The sequence below is a fragment of the Chlorella variabilis genome (genome assembly GCF_000147415.1).
Source record: "Chlorella variabilis unplaced genomic scaffold CHLNCscaffold_13, whole genome shotgun sequence".
In the NCBI taxonomy this organism is placed as follows: domain Eukaryota; kingdom Viridiplantae; phylum Chlorophyta; class Trebouxiophyceae; order Chlorellales; family Chlorellaceae; genus Chlorella; species Chlorella variabilis.
In genome coordinates this window covers 220,529-234,801 of record NW_005435075.1, presented here as the reverse complement: position 1 = coordinate 234,801, position 14,273 = coordinate 220,529, and the positions used below count along the sequence as shown (strand labels likewise).

The window sequence follows — 14,273 nt, the reverse complement described above, 5'->3', positions numbered from 1 at the left end:
GGGGGGGGGGGGGCGTGCGAGGTGGCGGGGTGGCCGGGGCCAGGGCGGGCGGGCTCGCTCGCGTGACTAGGCAGCAGGGAGTGGAGCACCCGCCCAGCTGACAGCAGCGGCAGCAGCGGCAGCCCACCCTGCTGCAGACTCACTCCACTAACATCACCGAAAGCGCCGCCACCAGTTCCGCCATACCCACTTGCAGCAAGCACAGGACCCACCCACTCACACCGCCCACCACACTCACTCCAGGAACATCACCGCTGGCGCCGCCACCAGCTCCACCGCTATGGACAGCCGCTTGCGCTGCTCCATGCTCAGCCCCTGCCCGCCATCGCCCTCGCCCACAATGCTGTGCCGCAGGCGGGTGAGCTCAGTCATCTCCAGAGTCTCCTCCACCAGCTGAGAAACCTGGGGGCAGTTCAGACACGGGGCGACGGTAGGGCAGGCCGGCAGGCAGTGCTTCCGGTAGCAAACACACAGCGCGCATACACGCAGGCAGCAGTGCAAGGCACCCCACCAAGAGGAGGGAAGGCAGCAAGGCAGGCCGGAGCGGCGGCAGCAGGTTGGGGAGGGACCGCTCCCGCTCCCGCATCCCAGCAGGTGGCTCCCGCCAGCCATGCCGCACACCTTATCCAGCGGGATCTCTCCCGGCAGCCGCAGCCGCGCACTGAACATCAGCGACTCTGCCACGGTGGACCGGCCGGAGTGGAGGTCCTGCAGGGGGCGAGGCGAGGGAGAGAGCAGAGGCCAATTGAACAGAGGGAGAGAACAGAGGCCAGGTGGGGCGGATGACTGGCATGCTCCACCGCCGCACCACCACACAGGTGCACACAGACATTTATGCACACATGTGTACACACACACACACACACATGTTCTAAAACCCGCACGCACCTGCTGCTCAACATAGCCGCAGACGCGGGACCAGGTATCCTGGCGCTTGGGGTAGCCTGCGGGCAGGCAGGGCGGGCTATGCAGGGCGGGCAGCGGCAGGGTGGAGGGGGAGCGGCAGGCTGCCACCAGCACGCCTCACACAACAAGACAGCCGACCACGACGCACGGCAGCTCGGCAGCGGCATCCAAAGGGCATCCTGAACGAAAGCAGGCACTTACCGTTGACCAGGATGTCGCCTCGCATCAGCCCCACTGTCTTCCTCCCCAGCACGCTGCACACACAAAGGGCGCACACGGGGGGCGTCGGGGCAGGTGTGGAGGGGTCGGGCAGGCAGCGTCCAGCTGGCTGCTCCCGCAGCGGCAGAGAGTTACCAGTCCATTAGGGTTGTCTTCCCTGCGGTGGATGGGCAGCAGGCAGGAGGGAGGAAGGGACGCGAGGTGCGGGCACCATGTTCACAAAATGGAGAAGCAGAATGGCGGTTGGCAGCATGCTCGGCGACAGAACAGCCAGCCACACAACGCCGCCGCTGTGCTGCCCAGCGCCGCTCACCCGCTCCCGAGCCCCCCATTAGCGCCGTAAGCTCCCCGGGGCGGGCATAGAAGGATATGCCTGCAGGGCTTGCAAGCCACCAGAAGTTGTCAGTTTCTCCCCGAGAGCTGGAGTCAGCGACAAGCAGGCGGGTAGGCCATACTCGGCAGGGCACCGAGTGGAGGCAGCGTTTCGCCTCCTGCCAGCCTCGCAAGCTGCCCCCTCTGGAGACCTCACCCTTCAGGAGTTCCAGCTTGCCGGCGATCTCGCGGTCGCCGCTGTCCCGCACCACACCCGCCGCCTCGCCGTGGCTGGGGTCAGTCACGTAGTACCTGCGGTACAGCAGTACCAAAAATGCTTGATCATATGCCGCAGCGAGCAAAGCCCCACCAAGATGATTCCTGGAGCCTCCGGCCCGCACCAACCGGGGGAAGCCAGGCAGCTTGCCAGGCAGTAGCCGACGCGGGACGTTGCGAGACAATTGGCCTGGGCCGACAAGCTGCACCGCCAGCCTCTTACCTTAGCTCTCGGCAGACCAATGTGATGGGAGTGAAGGCAACCACCACCTTCTCATGTGGCTTGGTAGCTACAGCCGCAGCTGCCCCCGGCTGCCGGCACTGCGTGGCTGCCGCCAGGGCTGCTGCACCCGCCGCCACGCCGCCGTTGGACGGCGGAGGCGGCGCCTCCTCGTCTCCCTTGGTCGAGGGGGCGCCGGAGCGCTCTGGTGGAGCAGGCAGCGCAGTGATGTGATACAGTCATCCACACAGACCTCGCAGCGATACGCTGTGGATGGGTTGAGGCAGCTGACGCAGCCCTGGCGCACAGGACACTGAGAAACACAGGTGTGCACGGCGTGCATGGCGTGGCCCTGGCGCACCTTGCGGAGCCACCACGAGGATGCGGCGCAGGGAGGTGTTGAGGGGGAGCACCACCTGGCCGCGCAGCTGGCGCTGCAGGCGGGCGAAGATGTTCTTGGAGGTCTCCTCCCGCCCCTCAGCCTCAGGCACTGCAAGGGGGGTGGAGGCAGGCAGGCAGGCAGGCACGCATGCCGTAGGGCGATCCACGCATGTATCCCCCACACCGTAGGTATCACCCCCCCCTCCCCACACCCACCCACACCCACCCACCCACACCCACACCCACACACCGGCGCAGCCAGCATGCAACATGTTGAGCATGCCAGCCAGCCCGCTGCCGCTGCCCGCCGCGCGAGCGGCAGCACGCGGCACAGCGAGGGTGTCACCCACCCGTGGGCTGCGGCTGCGGCGGGTGTGTGATGCGCAGCGCCACCGCCGCCGCCGCCGCGTACAGCGCCACACTGCCCCATAGGAAGCCAACGCCGCCCCACACGTACGCCTGGCTGGGAGGGAAGCCAAAGGGCTGCAGGCGGGGCATTGAGGAGAGGGACCGAGGGTACTCAGGGTGAGTACTATTCAACTCTGTGGGTGGGTGAGTGTGTGGGTGGGTCCCCTCACCAGCCTACCCCCATGATGGCCTGCCAGCAGACACTCAACCACCAACCAAAACACAATCCGCACGGCCCCCAGGCCAGCAGCCCCCCCCCTCTCTCTCTCTCTCTCTCACACACACACACACACACACACACACCTCCATGATCGTGTCACCCACGGTGACGCCGGGCACCACCTCAACCTGCCAGCGTGGCGCCGTCAACTCATTAATCACCAGCGCCCGGATGGCCCAGGCCTGCAAGGGGCCAAGGGGAGGAGCGGAGGAGCAGAGGGGCGGGTGACAGACAGGCGTGATGGGGCAGCCAGGGTCGGGCCCGGGTGGCGCCGTTGGGCAGGCCGCAATGCTCGGTGCATTGTGGGTGGCATCCCCAACGCAGGAGGGGGGAGGCGGCAAGGCAACTCGCCATGGGGTTGATCCAGTAGATCCAAATCTGCAGCGACAGCGAGGGTGGGGGTGAGGGGTGGGGGTCATGTGAAGCCTGCGGGTGCGTCAGCGGGTGCACACTGCACCGTGCACAAACACACACACACACCGCACCACACCACACCACACCACACCACACCACACCACACCACACCACGCCACACCACACCACACCACGCCACGCCACCAGCCAACCAGCTCCCTCCTCCAGCCTCACCATGTAGGGTGGTATGGCGGGATAGACGATGCTGAAGCCGTTGGTGATGATCATGAGCAGCAGGCAGAGCATGGCGGAGCTGTTGGCCAGAGCCATGTTCTTGGCAGAGTAGCCGATGAGGCGGAACAGGGCGGCTGCGGGGGCGGCACGGACAGGGGGACGGAGGAGGGTGGGGAGATGGAGGAGGGTGGAGAAGGAGGAGGCGGGCGGGTCGGCAGCTATGGCAGGCTGGGGGCTTTGGCTGGGGACGCAGCGCGGTGCTTCTCTTGCACCCAGGCTGGAGGCCCACCCATCCACCACCCACCCAGGCAGTTGCTTGAGGACCAGGCGATGAGGAGGAAAGTGAAGAAGCAGCTGGCAGAGCGGGTGAGCCCGGCAATCTGCAAGGCGGGAGGCGGGGAGGCAGGCAGGGAAGCAAATGGATCTCGATAACGAACCGAGGTGTATTCACTAGCTCGTTGATTTGAGTGCCGTGCACGTCCAAGTGTGCAGCACCCTGCAAGCTGACAGCTGACAACCAGCCTGACGAGGAGGACACGTCACGCAGCAGGCAGGCGTGTTGGCAGCTGCGGTGCGGCGTCCTCTCACAAAGTACACGACCAGGGCAAAGACGATGGATTCCACGGTGGACTGCGGCAGCTGGCAGATGACCTGGGCCAGGCTGCAGGGGGCAAAGGGGGCAGCCAGCGGGCAGTCAGGGCAGAACATTAGCGCTCTTGGCGAAGGGCGGAGCCAGCAGGCAGACAGGCTCCAGGCACTGGCGCTTGGGATGCACGGCACGGCAGGCCAGGCCCGCCCCGGCGCGGTGCATCCCCAGGGCCCCGCTGCCATCGCTGGGCAGCTGGCCGGCGTGCCTGAAGGACCAGCTGGGGAATAGCTGGTTGTCCCTCTGCTTGTAAAAGGTGGGCTTGGAGACCTGGGTGAATGCCAGCTGGGGCGCGGAGCTCATGCTGCAGCGCGGCACCGGGGGAGGAAGCCGGGGAGGCGAGGAGGCACGGCCGCACATTGTGAGCCCCTGTGCTGCACCTCACAGCAGTGAGCCGCATTGCAAGAGGCCCAGAATGGTTCATACAGCTGCATCCAGGCAGGCAGACAGGCAGGCACAGCGCTGCGGCTAAAGCAGAGGCCTGTGCAGGCTGCCAGCTGGCAGGCCAGGCAGGCGGCGGCCGACTGACGAGAGGAAGATGGCAGACAGCACAAGGAGGGCCACAGCGTTGCGTCCATCCTCGGGCGTCGGCTGGATGGTGGCAAACAGCGAGGCGCTGATCAGGCCGATGAGTATGGTCTGGACCACGCGGGCTGCAAGCAGAGCAGGCACATGTATCAAGGCATGGAGGCAGGAGGCGGGAGCTCACTGAAAGGAAGAAAGAAAGGCCGCACCGATGTAGAAGGTCTTCATGCGCAGGTTGAGCAGGAACTGGCGCAGCACCACCAGCCGCACCAGCACCCTCCAGCTGCGGCGAGCGGCATGGGGCGAGGAGGTTGGACGTCTCAAGAGCCCGGCGGGCAGCTGGCATACAGGGACGCACGCACTCTGGCCGCCTGCCGGCCCGCAAAGGGCTGGCAGCCAACACACACCTGTTGCCATACGGCGAGAACTGCAGCGCCCTGGACGAGGCGTCGGTGGGCTGGAAAGGGTCCTCCTCCAGCTGGCGCAGGATGGCCAGGCCAGGCGGCGTGTCCCGCCAGAACACCCGCTCCATCTCCGCCACAGGCATCAGCAGCTGTGTGGGCGGCGCCGCCAGCAGTGCGGCAGGCTCCCTATCCGCCTCTGCAGGCGACGGTGGACGGGCGGCATGGGTGTCATTCTGGGTGTGGGTGGGAGCGCGGATGCGGGTGCGGCAAAGCGTGGGCAGCCCTGATCAACACGGGGCATTCAAAGTTAAACCCCGAGAGGCAGCGGCAGCAAGGCTGCTGCACACAGAGCCTGTCCCACCTGTCAGGCCGTACAGTTTCAGCAGGGCGGGGGCCGCGTACAGCCACTGGCCGGCAGGGGTGGTCACCTCCTGCAGAACAGCAGGGCACGGGCAGCACGTTATGGAAGGTTCCAGGGGAGCAACCCAGCACCGGCGGGCGTGGCGGGGCGCGCTCCCGCCACCGCCAGGCCGCGCCTGGCCGCTGCCTGGGCGGGCGAGCAAGCGTCAGTGGCGTGGCGCGGCACAGCGCAGCACAGCGCGGCGCGGCGCGGCCCTTGCCTGCAGGAAGCTTCCGGGGTCCTTCCGGGCGGGGCACACAAAGCCGAGCCGTGCCTCAAAGTGCGGCAGCACGCCCCCGACCGGGCCGCTGCAGGCCGGCAGCGGAGCGGCAACCACGTGACTCAAGAGGCGGCGGCGGGGCAAGGGTACGAGCCGGACCCAGAGAATGCTTGTGCTTCCATCCCCACATCCCCAGCTGCTGTTTCCGCCTGTTGGAGGGCAGGCCGGCGCTGTGCTGCAACTGTGCGCCTGTTGAATCCCTGCTGCTGTTGCAACCGGTCACAGTCACAGGTACGGCACCCACCACCACCACCGCCCTGCAAGCAGCCGGCTCACTGGTAGATGACGCGGCTGTCAGTCAGCAGCAGAAGGTCGTCAAACAGCTGGATGACCTCGGGGGCGGGCTGCAGCAGGGAGATGAGGCAGGTGCGGTCCAGGGCATGGGACACGTCCCTGCAAGGGGGCGGCAGCACGGCGCAGGCGCTCGACCAGGGCGGTGCAGGTCGATGGCTGACACTTGAAGCTTGAAGCCGCTGTGAGCCCAAGGGGTGGGAGCCAGCCAGGCTGCCGTTGCCAGGCGGCAGGACCGGGGCGGGCGGGGCAGGCTGGCGGCATCGGCGGCCAGCCCGGCAGCGCCATGCAGCCCGCTGTGCCAGCTGGTGCCAGGCGGCACGCAGCACGCGGCACGCTGTGCCAGCAGGCGCCAGCTGGCACCAGGCGTGCCGCGCCTGAAGGTCCTGATGACCGAGTAGGCGGTGGCGGAGTCCAGGCCCGTGGAAATCTCGTCCATGAAGACCACCGGCTGCTGCCCCACCACAATCTCCGCCGTCGTCAGCCGCTTGCGCTCCCCGCCAGAAATGCCGCGCGCCTCCGAGGAGCCCACGAGCGTCTGTGGGTGGGCGGGCCGGGTAGGCGGGCAGGCGGGCAGGCAGGTGGGCGAGCAGGTGAGCAGGCGGGTGGGCACGCAGGGCTTGGATTGGGCGGGTACAGCAGCAGCGCCGGCCTTGGAGGCAGCAGCAAGAGGCCCGCTGCAACCTCGGTCCCTCGTAGCGATCACGGCAGCCTAAAGCAGAGGCGAGGAAGCGGCTCACCTGCGCCGCGTGCGAGAGCCCCATGATGCGCAGGACGAGGTACGGCATCAGGCGGTGCCCCACCACCTGCAGCGGGGCAGCAAAGGAGCAGACAGGGCAGCTGTGAGGGGGCTCCACAGCAGTGCTGTGCATGCCGGCCTGCTCAGCCCACCCCTTGCAGGCAACCATCAGCCCAGCCCACCTCCTGCATGGTATCAGCAAACTCCTCCTCAGCATCCGCAGTGCTGGGGGCGGGGCTGCGCCAGCCAGGGCTCCCCGCCGCCGGCGCCTCAGGCGTTCGGTGCCCCTCTGGGCTGTCTGGCGGGCTGGCAGGCGAGCGGGTGGCGCCGTCGCCCGCGGCATGTCCATTTGCGGGGGCCCCAGCCGCGCAGTCGACCTCCTGCCCCTGCGCTCACATGACAGCCAGGGCAGCGAGCTCAGGTGGAGCGCCGCAGCAAGCTGGGCACAGCGTCTGCGGAGCACAGCAACGCAGCCCCACCAATGCGGGTTGGAACCAGCAAAAGCAGCACATCCCTTTACCTGCCCGCCGCCGCCGGCCTCCGCCGCCGCCAGCCCCGCGTCTCCCGTGCTCAGCTGCCGCCGCAGCCCTTGCATCTTGCACCGGGCGGCCTCCAGGCGGGTGTAGGCTTCCTCCCGCTGAGCTGGCCCCACGTGGCACTTGAAGGCAAAGTCCACAGTCTCCTGCACGTTGAGCTCTGCACAGGTAGGCAACAAACGCAGCGAACAAAGCATGCAGTCAGTCAGTCAGTCAGGGAATGGCGTGGATCCACGCCATTCTCTCCGGAGAGAAACAAGGGATGGAAAAAAGGGGTGAAGGCATGGTGTGGCAGGTGCTGCTCGCACCACCGCCCCAAGCCGGCCTCCACCCCAACCCACTGGAAGGCAGCTGGCAGCACACCTGGGATGTGGCTGTCCTGCTGTTGTACGAGGCCCGCGGTACGACGTGGCTGGAAGGCGTCCAGCGGCAGGCCGTTGTACTGGATGGTACCGCTGATCTGCAACGGTACAGTGCAGTGCAACCAGCACTGGGCTGGGGGTGCTACCCCGCTATGAAAGTGCAGCAGCGAGATGAGCAGTCGCAGGCAGGCAGGCCGTGACATGCATGGCAGCTCCTCCATTCACGCTGCCATGCACATGGCCGCGCTGCGCCTCACCCGCAGCCCGCGGTGCGGGCGCAGCCGGCCGCTGAGCGCCTGCAGCAGCACCGACTTGCCGCTGCTGGGCGGCCCCAGCAGCAGCGTGCAGCGCCCTGCAGCCAGGCGCAATGCGGCGGGTGGCTTGTCAGCACGCGCCTGTGGCACCCCCTGATGATGACACACCATAGCATCCTCATCCCAGGTCCTGCATCCGCCACCCCCACCAGCAACCACCAGCACGTGCAGACACACCTGGCCTGAGCACTCCGCTGACGTTGTCCAGGATGGTGTGGGGCGCGGTGGGCGGGCGCTGGCAGGTGGCCAGGCGCAGCAGCGACAAGCTGGACTGCAGCATTGAGGGGTTGCCGGCGCTGCCCACCAGAGCATCGGCCTCGATCGTGAGGTTGTGGTACTCAACAGTGACGGCCGCCAGCGGGCGTGAGTCCCTCCCCAGACGCAGCAGAGTGCCCAGCCGCGTGGCAAAGGGGGCGTCGCCACGCCGCGAGCTCAGCACTCGGTCTGCCAGCGCCCCCTTCTGCACGCTGCAGCCAGACAGCGGGCCGGCGGCAGCGGCTCGCAGGGTTGGCCCGTGCAGCAGAGCCTCAAGCAGGTCCGCCTGGCGGCAACGACAGCAGGGGCAGGCGGAGGCAGCGGCGGCACGGCCCCTTCAACCCTGCGCTCGGCACGTGCACCCCCAGCTCACGTCGACAGTCTGTGGGACTTGTGACGGCGAAGCTGGCGCCGTGCGGCGCGAATTAGCTCATCCTCGTCACGGTTCCTCGAAGAGGAGCTGTGTCGTTTCTCCATCTCCAACAGCGAGCCTGCCCAATTCTGGGCCTCCAGATGTGCTCTAAACTGACGGAATGGGGCCCAGTGGTCGAGCCTCAAGTTGGCGCCAGCGCCAGCTGGCATCCACCAATTGGTGCTGGCATCCAGACGTGTCGACGGGGGGTGCAGCGCAAACAGCTGCCAAACGTGGTGCTCTGAATGTCACCAAGGAGGGGAGGGCAGGGGGACGGGGGGCATTCCCGGGCAGTTCCCGGGCAGGGTTTAGGGTGATTGATATTGGTGGACAGCTCGGCAAAAGGAACCACCATTTTGAGCCCTCCCGGCGACCCGGTGCGGACGCCCCGGACGTGACCCGTGTTTGCGACCAAACAACCGCCGGTCCGCGGTCGCTGTTTGTTTGGTCACGTCATCATCATCTTATCCCACTGCTGCGCTGCGAGCGGACGCCTTTGTTTTACAGTAGCAGCAACAGAGTTTGTCCGCGTGACAGAGCTCTCCCAAGCAAATGCAGCTCCTGTGGCATTTCGGTGCCGTTGTGGCGGCTGCAGTGGTGGTCGTATGGCTCTATGGCCTGAACATAGGGCACAGATGGCGCACCCGCCACCTTCCTGGCCCCCGCCCCGCCTGGCTCGTAGGTGTGTCTGTGCCGCCACCCGGCTCTGCCACCATGTTGGTTTGCAGGCAGCAGCCAGCCAAGGCAGATCCTGGTGCCCCCTTTTTGTTTGGTTCGTTTCAAACCAAAAATGGTGTTTGGGCACAGAGCAGCCTTGTGGTGCGCGTGCCCATCTCCAACCCACCGCCCGCCTCGGTGCCGCCGCCACTTCCGCCTGCAGGCAATGTGATGCAGATGGGCCCACAAGGCAAGATACACGAGGCGCTGCAGAAGTGGGCGGCCAAGTACGGCCCCGTGTTCAAGTACTTCCTGGGCAGGAGGCCCTGCATCGTGATCACTGGTGAGGCGCCCCGGGCCGCCCGCTGCGGGCTGCTCCCGAGGCCAGGCGCCAGCGCAGCTAGCTACACAGGGGCTGTGCTCCCCCGGCGCACCACCCCTGCTGGCGCCGGACCCGCCGCTCGCTCTGCAGACCCGGACCTGGTGCGGCAGATCTGCGTCAAGCGCTTCATTGACTACCACGACCGCAGCGTGGTGAGCCCGCCGCGGAGCACCGGCGGGATCCAGACGGCCTGGCTGGCGCCGCATGCAGCGGGCCGACGTGCAGACCGCTCTGTGGGGCGACAAAGTCGCGACCCGTGCAGCGGGCCGGCAAGCGGGCTGCACAGGTAAATAAACAATTGCGCTCAGAGTCAACTCGTCTGCCGTGTGCCTTCACCCCGCAGCCTACGCTGGAGAATGGCGCCGCCTGCGACAACCACTTCCAAAACAGCGGCATCCTGTTTTCCAGGTGGGCGCAGCGGTGGCTGCTGCTGCCCGCTCCCGGGCTCCTGCTGCAGCGCAGCTTCCATGCCTGCATGTGCCCACGGTACCCGCCCTTGCTGCGACTCCTGGCCCGCAGGGGAAAGTATTGGCTGGGCATCCGCACCGCATGCGAGCCTCTGTTCCACAGCGCAGCGCTCGCCAGCTACGCGCCGATGATGAACCAGGCGATTGACGAGCTGGTGGGCAAGATGCAGGCGGCAGCGGTCAGCGGAGAAGGTGGGCGAGGCGTAGCCTGCTGGCGGTGGGGCCGCGCCGCCAGCTGTTCAGGGCTGGCATGTTCCCCTGCAGCTTCCACCACGCCTCCTCTGCCTCCCACATGCCAAGCAGGCATCTGCGTCAGCGAGCTCCTAAAAGCCATGAGCATGGATGTGATCGGCACCACAGCTTTTGGGTGAGCTCTGCTCCCTGCTGCCGGCTGCACTCGTCGCCAGGCTGCACACTCTTGTCAGCCTAAGTGTCGGGATGGCACTGTCGAGCCTGGATCCTGCCCCGCGCCATCCTGCATGCAGGGTCGAGTATGGGGCGCAGAAGGAGGGCAGCGGCAGCACGCTGGTCAAGGCGGCAGAGGCGATGTTCACTCCCATGGCGGGCCTGCCGTTTTGGGCCGCCATCCTGTCGTTTGCAGTGCCAGACCTGAGGTGCGTTGCCCATCTGTACTGCCTGCCCGCCTGCATGCTGAGCGTACTGCACGTTGCCACTACGGTACAGGTAAAACTTGTACCGTATCGGACCAAAGGTTGTGTGCCCCCATACTGCCTGCAGGCGTGTGTGGTACCGCCTGGCCCTGCTGCTGAACCCAAAAACGATTAACCAGATAGTTGCAGGTGGGGAGCAGGGCTGCCTGCCACCATGTTTGCGCTGGCCTTAGGGGTTGTTTGGCTGCCAAATGGACACAGACATGCCTCCCTGCTCCTCTGCTCTTGTGCTCCACCTGCAGACCGCCGTTACCTGTGGGGGGCATCACAAGCCTTGCTGGACAGCGCCCGCGAGCAGGCAACCGCAGCAGGGGCGCCGGCAGGAGGGCAGGGCCCGGGTGTGGCCGATGGGCTGCGGAGCAGCGGGGAGGAGGGAGCCAAGGTGGCGGTGGAGTCTGCCGCTTTCCAGCAGGCCTACAAGACATATGTGGCTCAGGTGCCGCCTGAGACCAGCATCGTCAGCAGACTCAAGTGAGGCTGAGGCAGCCAAGGCAGTCCTGGCGGGCCATCCTGCTTGCCGTGCCTTGCCTGCTTGCACGGGTACACAGTGGCACGCCCTCCACACGAGCCCTGCTTGCCTCGCAGGGATGCGGTGAACAAGCAGACGGGGAAGCAGCTCTCTGATCTGGACATCTGCGCTCAGGTGAGCAGCCAGCCGGCAGGCAGCCTGTCAAGGCGTAGCAGAAGCTCAAGTGCCCCGACCATGTTTTGCCACAGCAGCCCTCCGCACCAGGGCATGTTCCTTGCTGCTGCGACACCTACACTCCTGCAATTTTGGTTGCAAATCCTGGTGCTCCTTTTGCTGCAGAGGCAGCGTTCCAGGAGTCTATGCGCCTCTACCCGCCAGTCTCTTCCCTGATTGTCCTGGTGAGCTGGCGCGTGGGCAGGGACTTCAGCCCTGCACGTTGCTGATGCTGGGCTGGCTGGCACGGCAGCCTGCATGAGTGGCACCTCCTCACCTGCTTCCTGTCACGCTGTGGCTTGTCCCAGTTGCGAGAGGCGGGGCATGGAGGCGTAGACCTGGACCTCACTGGCGGCAGCCGCAGGAGCCTGGCCACGCCAGCAGCGGGGCCCACCAGCGTGTTCATTCCAGGCGAGCTGCTGCCGCTGGGGTGCATTGGGTCACGGTGCGGCGCCGCCTGCGTGCAGTTGATGTGTGAGTGAGTGCTGCCGCTCCGGCGGGCGGGGGGCGCTATCCTCAGCAGCTGGTTGGGTGCTTTCCACCCTGCCCCCTGCAGACAACTGCCGTGTCATGTTCAACATCTGGACGCTGCACAGGGATCCTCGTTATTGGGAAGCTCCGGAGGAATTCAGGTATGTGTGCGCAGGCACCGGCAGCCTGCGGCTGGTCCAGGTGCTGGATACGCCGCCCGACCTTAACCGACTCCTACCACCTGCCTCACGCTGCCTCCAGGCCCGCACGCTTCCTGCCAGACGAGGCGGCCAGCCACCACCCTGGAGCGTACTTCCCCTTTGGCCTGGGGCCCCGCAGATGCGTGGGCTGGCGGTGGGTTGCAGCATCCGCTCATGCAGTCTTCCCTGCTCTGCTGCCCGCTGCCACGCGGTGCCCGCCCGGCTTCCTGCCTCTCTGTGGTGACACTGCACCGCCGCTCTGCACCCTACCATCTCGGTGACAGCTCCCTGCCCCTGCTCTTCTGCGCCTCGCTCGCCGCGCAGGTTTGCGCTGGAGGAGGGCGTGCTGTGCCTGGCCCGCATCTTCCAGCGCTTTGAGCTGCGCCTCGACGCCGAGCGCCACACCGGGCCGCTCGACCTGCGCAGCAGTGAGTGTGAAAGCTGCCCGGGCTTCCGATCGGCCACAGGAGGACGAGGAGCCGTTGCTCGCCTGCACTGCTAGCCATGACGCACCGCCCGAGACTGAAGTTGGCTGCTGTGGCTTGGGTGCAGGCGTGACGCTGGCGCCGCCCAAAGGCATCTGGCTGAAGGTACACGGCCGGGAAGTGTAGCATGTGATCCATCACCAGCCAGGCACAGCGGCCAAGCATCCTCCAGCAAGCCATAGAGTCGCGCACGACCCCTGTTCAGCGTCCCCTCGCTTTGTGTACCTTCACCCGCCGTGTCCCTGCACCGCTGTGGCGCCGCATGGCGCGCCGCTGCATGGCGCGCCGCCGCCGCCAGGGCCCCGACACGATCAGGCCAGCAGGGAAACGACATGTGGCCTGATCTCAGCCATGTCTGCATCGTTTTTCGCGTTGTAAGCTTCCTCTCCCACCTTATAGCATACGGAGAGTTGTTTGAGAGCAACAGCAGGCCCTGCGCCGGCCGGCTCGCGCCACCTCTTTCGCGGCATGGCGGCAGCCGCGGCCTTTTGGCAATGCAAGCGTGCCCACATGTTCATTAGCAGTGTAGACGACTCTGGCAGGGCGGCGCCGCGCTGCAACGGCTGCTGGCACAGGTTAGCAGCCTGCCATGTGCCGCTGCAGGGGCGGGGCGTCACTCATGGCAGCGGTGCAATGGCTACGGGTGGGTGGCACGGAGACTTGTGGAAGGGCATCAGCAGCGCTTCAATGTGTTTATGAAGCGTAATAGAAGGCAAGAGGAGGTCCAGTGTGCATTCCATTCGGGGAAATGTGTGTGGAATGACGCGGCACTTTGGGGGGCGACGGCGCAGCGGCGCTCATGGCAGGCAGCCTCTACCAGGGCAGGTTGAGCGCCCTCTCTTGCTTCCAGGAGGTACCAAAGTTACTAATAATGGCAGTGAGGGGTCTGTGGGGAGGTAATTGTTGAGCTGTGACAATGCCACGTGTCCAGTCTACACATCCGCTGCATTGATACCCTCATTCCCGCCTTTCCCGCCCCAGACACCGCACAATTGTGTTTCCCCACCCCATTCCCAGTTGATCGACACTTGTGCCACTCCCTTTCGTGCACCTGACCCAGCCATTATGCTCACCGATACCATGATGCCTTTGTGCCGCATCGTACCCGCATCGTATCAGGAATATCCCAAGTATATGCCGGGAATATGCTCCTCCACCCCAGATCTATTTAACGCCGCCTCTAGTGCGAATTTACTACTCTTGCTGCCTTTGTAAATACCTCCCGTCAACAGGTTATGGGCCCCAATCCCCTCCGCTGCCCTTGAGTCCGGCACCCGCTCTTGCCGTCACCCCAGACGCCCTTCCCGCGCACCGGCACCTTGCGCCCCACGCCACGGCCCTTGCGCCCCGCCCCAAAGACCAAAGACCAACCCTAAGCGCCGCCTGCGCCTGGCTTTGCTTGCACAACAGCCTTTGCTTGCACATCAGCCTTTGCTGGCACATCAGCAGCCAGCCGCCAGCTGTCAGCCGTTCAGAGAGCCTTGCTGAGCCAGCCCCAACCTGCTTGAGCCAGCCCGCACTTGCATACATCAGCGCTTGTGCAGCAGAGACAGCTTTCTGCCTG

The 14,273-nt window shown here is 66.0% G+C and overlaps 2 protein-coding genes across 2 annotated transcripts in view; one reads left to right on the top strand and one right to left on the bottom strand.

The window, feature by feature from the left end:
- The window catches only part of CHLNCDRAFT_58132 (hypothetical protein), a gene marked incomplete at its 3' end in the record, with an annotated part of 9,619 nt that extends 846 nt beyond the window's left edge, over window positions 1-8,773 (bottom strand). Inside the window, exons 1-29 of the mRNA XM_005846511.1 lie at window positions 8,656-8,773; window positions 8,205-8,494; window positions 7,971-8,065; window positions 7,715-7,811; window positions 7,336-7,511; window positions 6,998-7,201; window positions 6,817-6,882; window positions 6,406-6,614; window positions 6,062-6,178; window positions 5,702-5,813; window positions 5,467-5,536; window positions 5,109-5,301; window positions 4,911-4,984; window positions 4,706-4,829; window positions 4,385-4,480; window positions 4,119-4,191; window positions 3,835-3,910; window positions 3,531-3,664; window positions 3,294-3,320; window positions 3,026-3,124; window positions 2,665-2,797; window positions 2,295-2,423; window positions 1,937-2,138; window positions 1,439-1,749; window positions 1,261-1,282; window positions 1,108-1,160; window positions 889-944; window positions 622-708; window positions 239-402 (exon numbers count right to left, since the gene is read on the bottom strand). Of these exons, the coding sequence (XP_005846573.1) occupies window positions 239-402; window positions 622-708; window positions 889-944; window positions 1,108-1,160; window positions 1,261-1,282; window positions 1,439-1,749; window positions 1,937-2,138; window positions 2,295-2,423; window positions 2,665-2,797; window positions 3,026-3,124; window positions 3,294-3,320; window positions 3,531-3,664; window positions 3,835-3,910; window positions 4,119-4,191; window positions 4,385-4,480; window positions 4,706-4,829; window positions 4,911-4,984; window positions 5,109-5,301; window positions 5,467-5,536; window positions 5,702-5,813; window positions 6,062-6,178; window positions 6,406-6,614; window positions 6,817-6,882; window positions 6,998-7,201; window positions 7,336-7,511; window positions 7,715-7,811; window positions 7,971-8,065; window positions 8,205-8,494; window positions 8,656-8,759 (3,593 nt within the window). The 5' untranslated portion in view covers window positions 8,760-8,773. The remainder of the gene's footprint in view (window positions 1-238; window positions 403-621; window positions 709-888; window positions 945-1,107; window positions 1,161-1,260; window positions 1,283-1,438; window positions 1,750-1,936; window positions 2,139-2,294; window positions 2,424-2,664; window positions 2,798-3,025; window positions 3,125-3,293; window positions 3,321-3,530; window positions 3,665-3,834; window positions 3,911-4,118; window positions 4,192-4,384; window positions 4,481-4,705; window positions 4,830-4,910; window positions 4,985-5,108; window positions 5,302-5,466; window positions 5,537-5,701; window positions 5,814-6,061; window positions 6,179-6,405; window positions 6,615-6,816; window positions 6,883-6,997; window positions 7,202-7,335; window positions 7,512-7,714; window positions 7,812-7,970; window positions 8,066-8,204; window positions 8,495-8,655) is intronic.
- Window positions 8,774-9,329: 556 nt separating this feature from the next.
- The window catches only part of CHLNCDRAFT_135122 (hypothetical protein), a gene marked incomplete at both ends in the record, with an annotated part of 10,857 nt that continues 5,913 nt past the window's right edge, over window positions 9,330-14,273 (top strand). Inside the window, 16 exons of the mRNA XM_005846653.1 lie at window positions 9,330-9,372; window positions 9,575-9,694; window positions 9,824-9,885; window positions 10,077-10,141; window positions 10,253-10,392; window positions 10,504-10,567; window positions 10,686-10,814; window positions 10,939-11,000; window positions 11,114-11,342; window positions 11,457-11,514; window positions 11,682-11,738; window positions 11,862-12,027; window positions 12,110-12,185; window positions 12,286-12,378; window positions 12,549-12,652; window positions 12,777-12,814. Of these exons, the coding sequence (XP_005846715.1) occupies window positions 9,330-9,372; window positions 9,575-9,694; window positions 9,824-9,885; window positions 10,077-10,141; window positions 10,253-10,392; window positions 10,504-10,567; window positions 10,686-10,814; window positions 10,939-11,000; window positions 11,114-11,342; window positions 11,457-11,514; window positions 11,682-11,738; window positions 11,862-12,027; window positions 12,110-12,185; window positions 12,286-12,378; window positions 12,549-12,652; window positions 12,777-12,814 (1,506 nt within the window). The remainder of the gene's footprint in view (window positions 9,373-9,574; window positions 9,695-9,823; window positions 9,886-10,076; window positions 10,142-10,252; window positions 10,393-10,503; window positions 10,568-10,685; window positions 10,815-10,938; window positions 11,001-11,113; window positions 11,343-11,456; window positions 11,515-11,681; window positions 11,739-11,861; window positions 12,028-12,109; window positions 12,186-12,285; window positions 12,379-12,548; window positions 12,653-12,776; window positions 12,815-14,273) is intronic.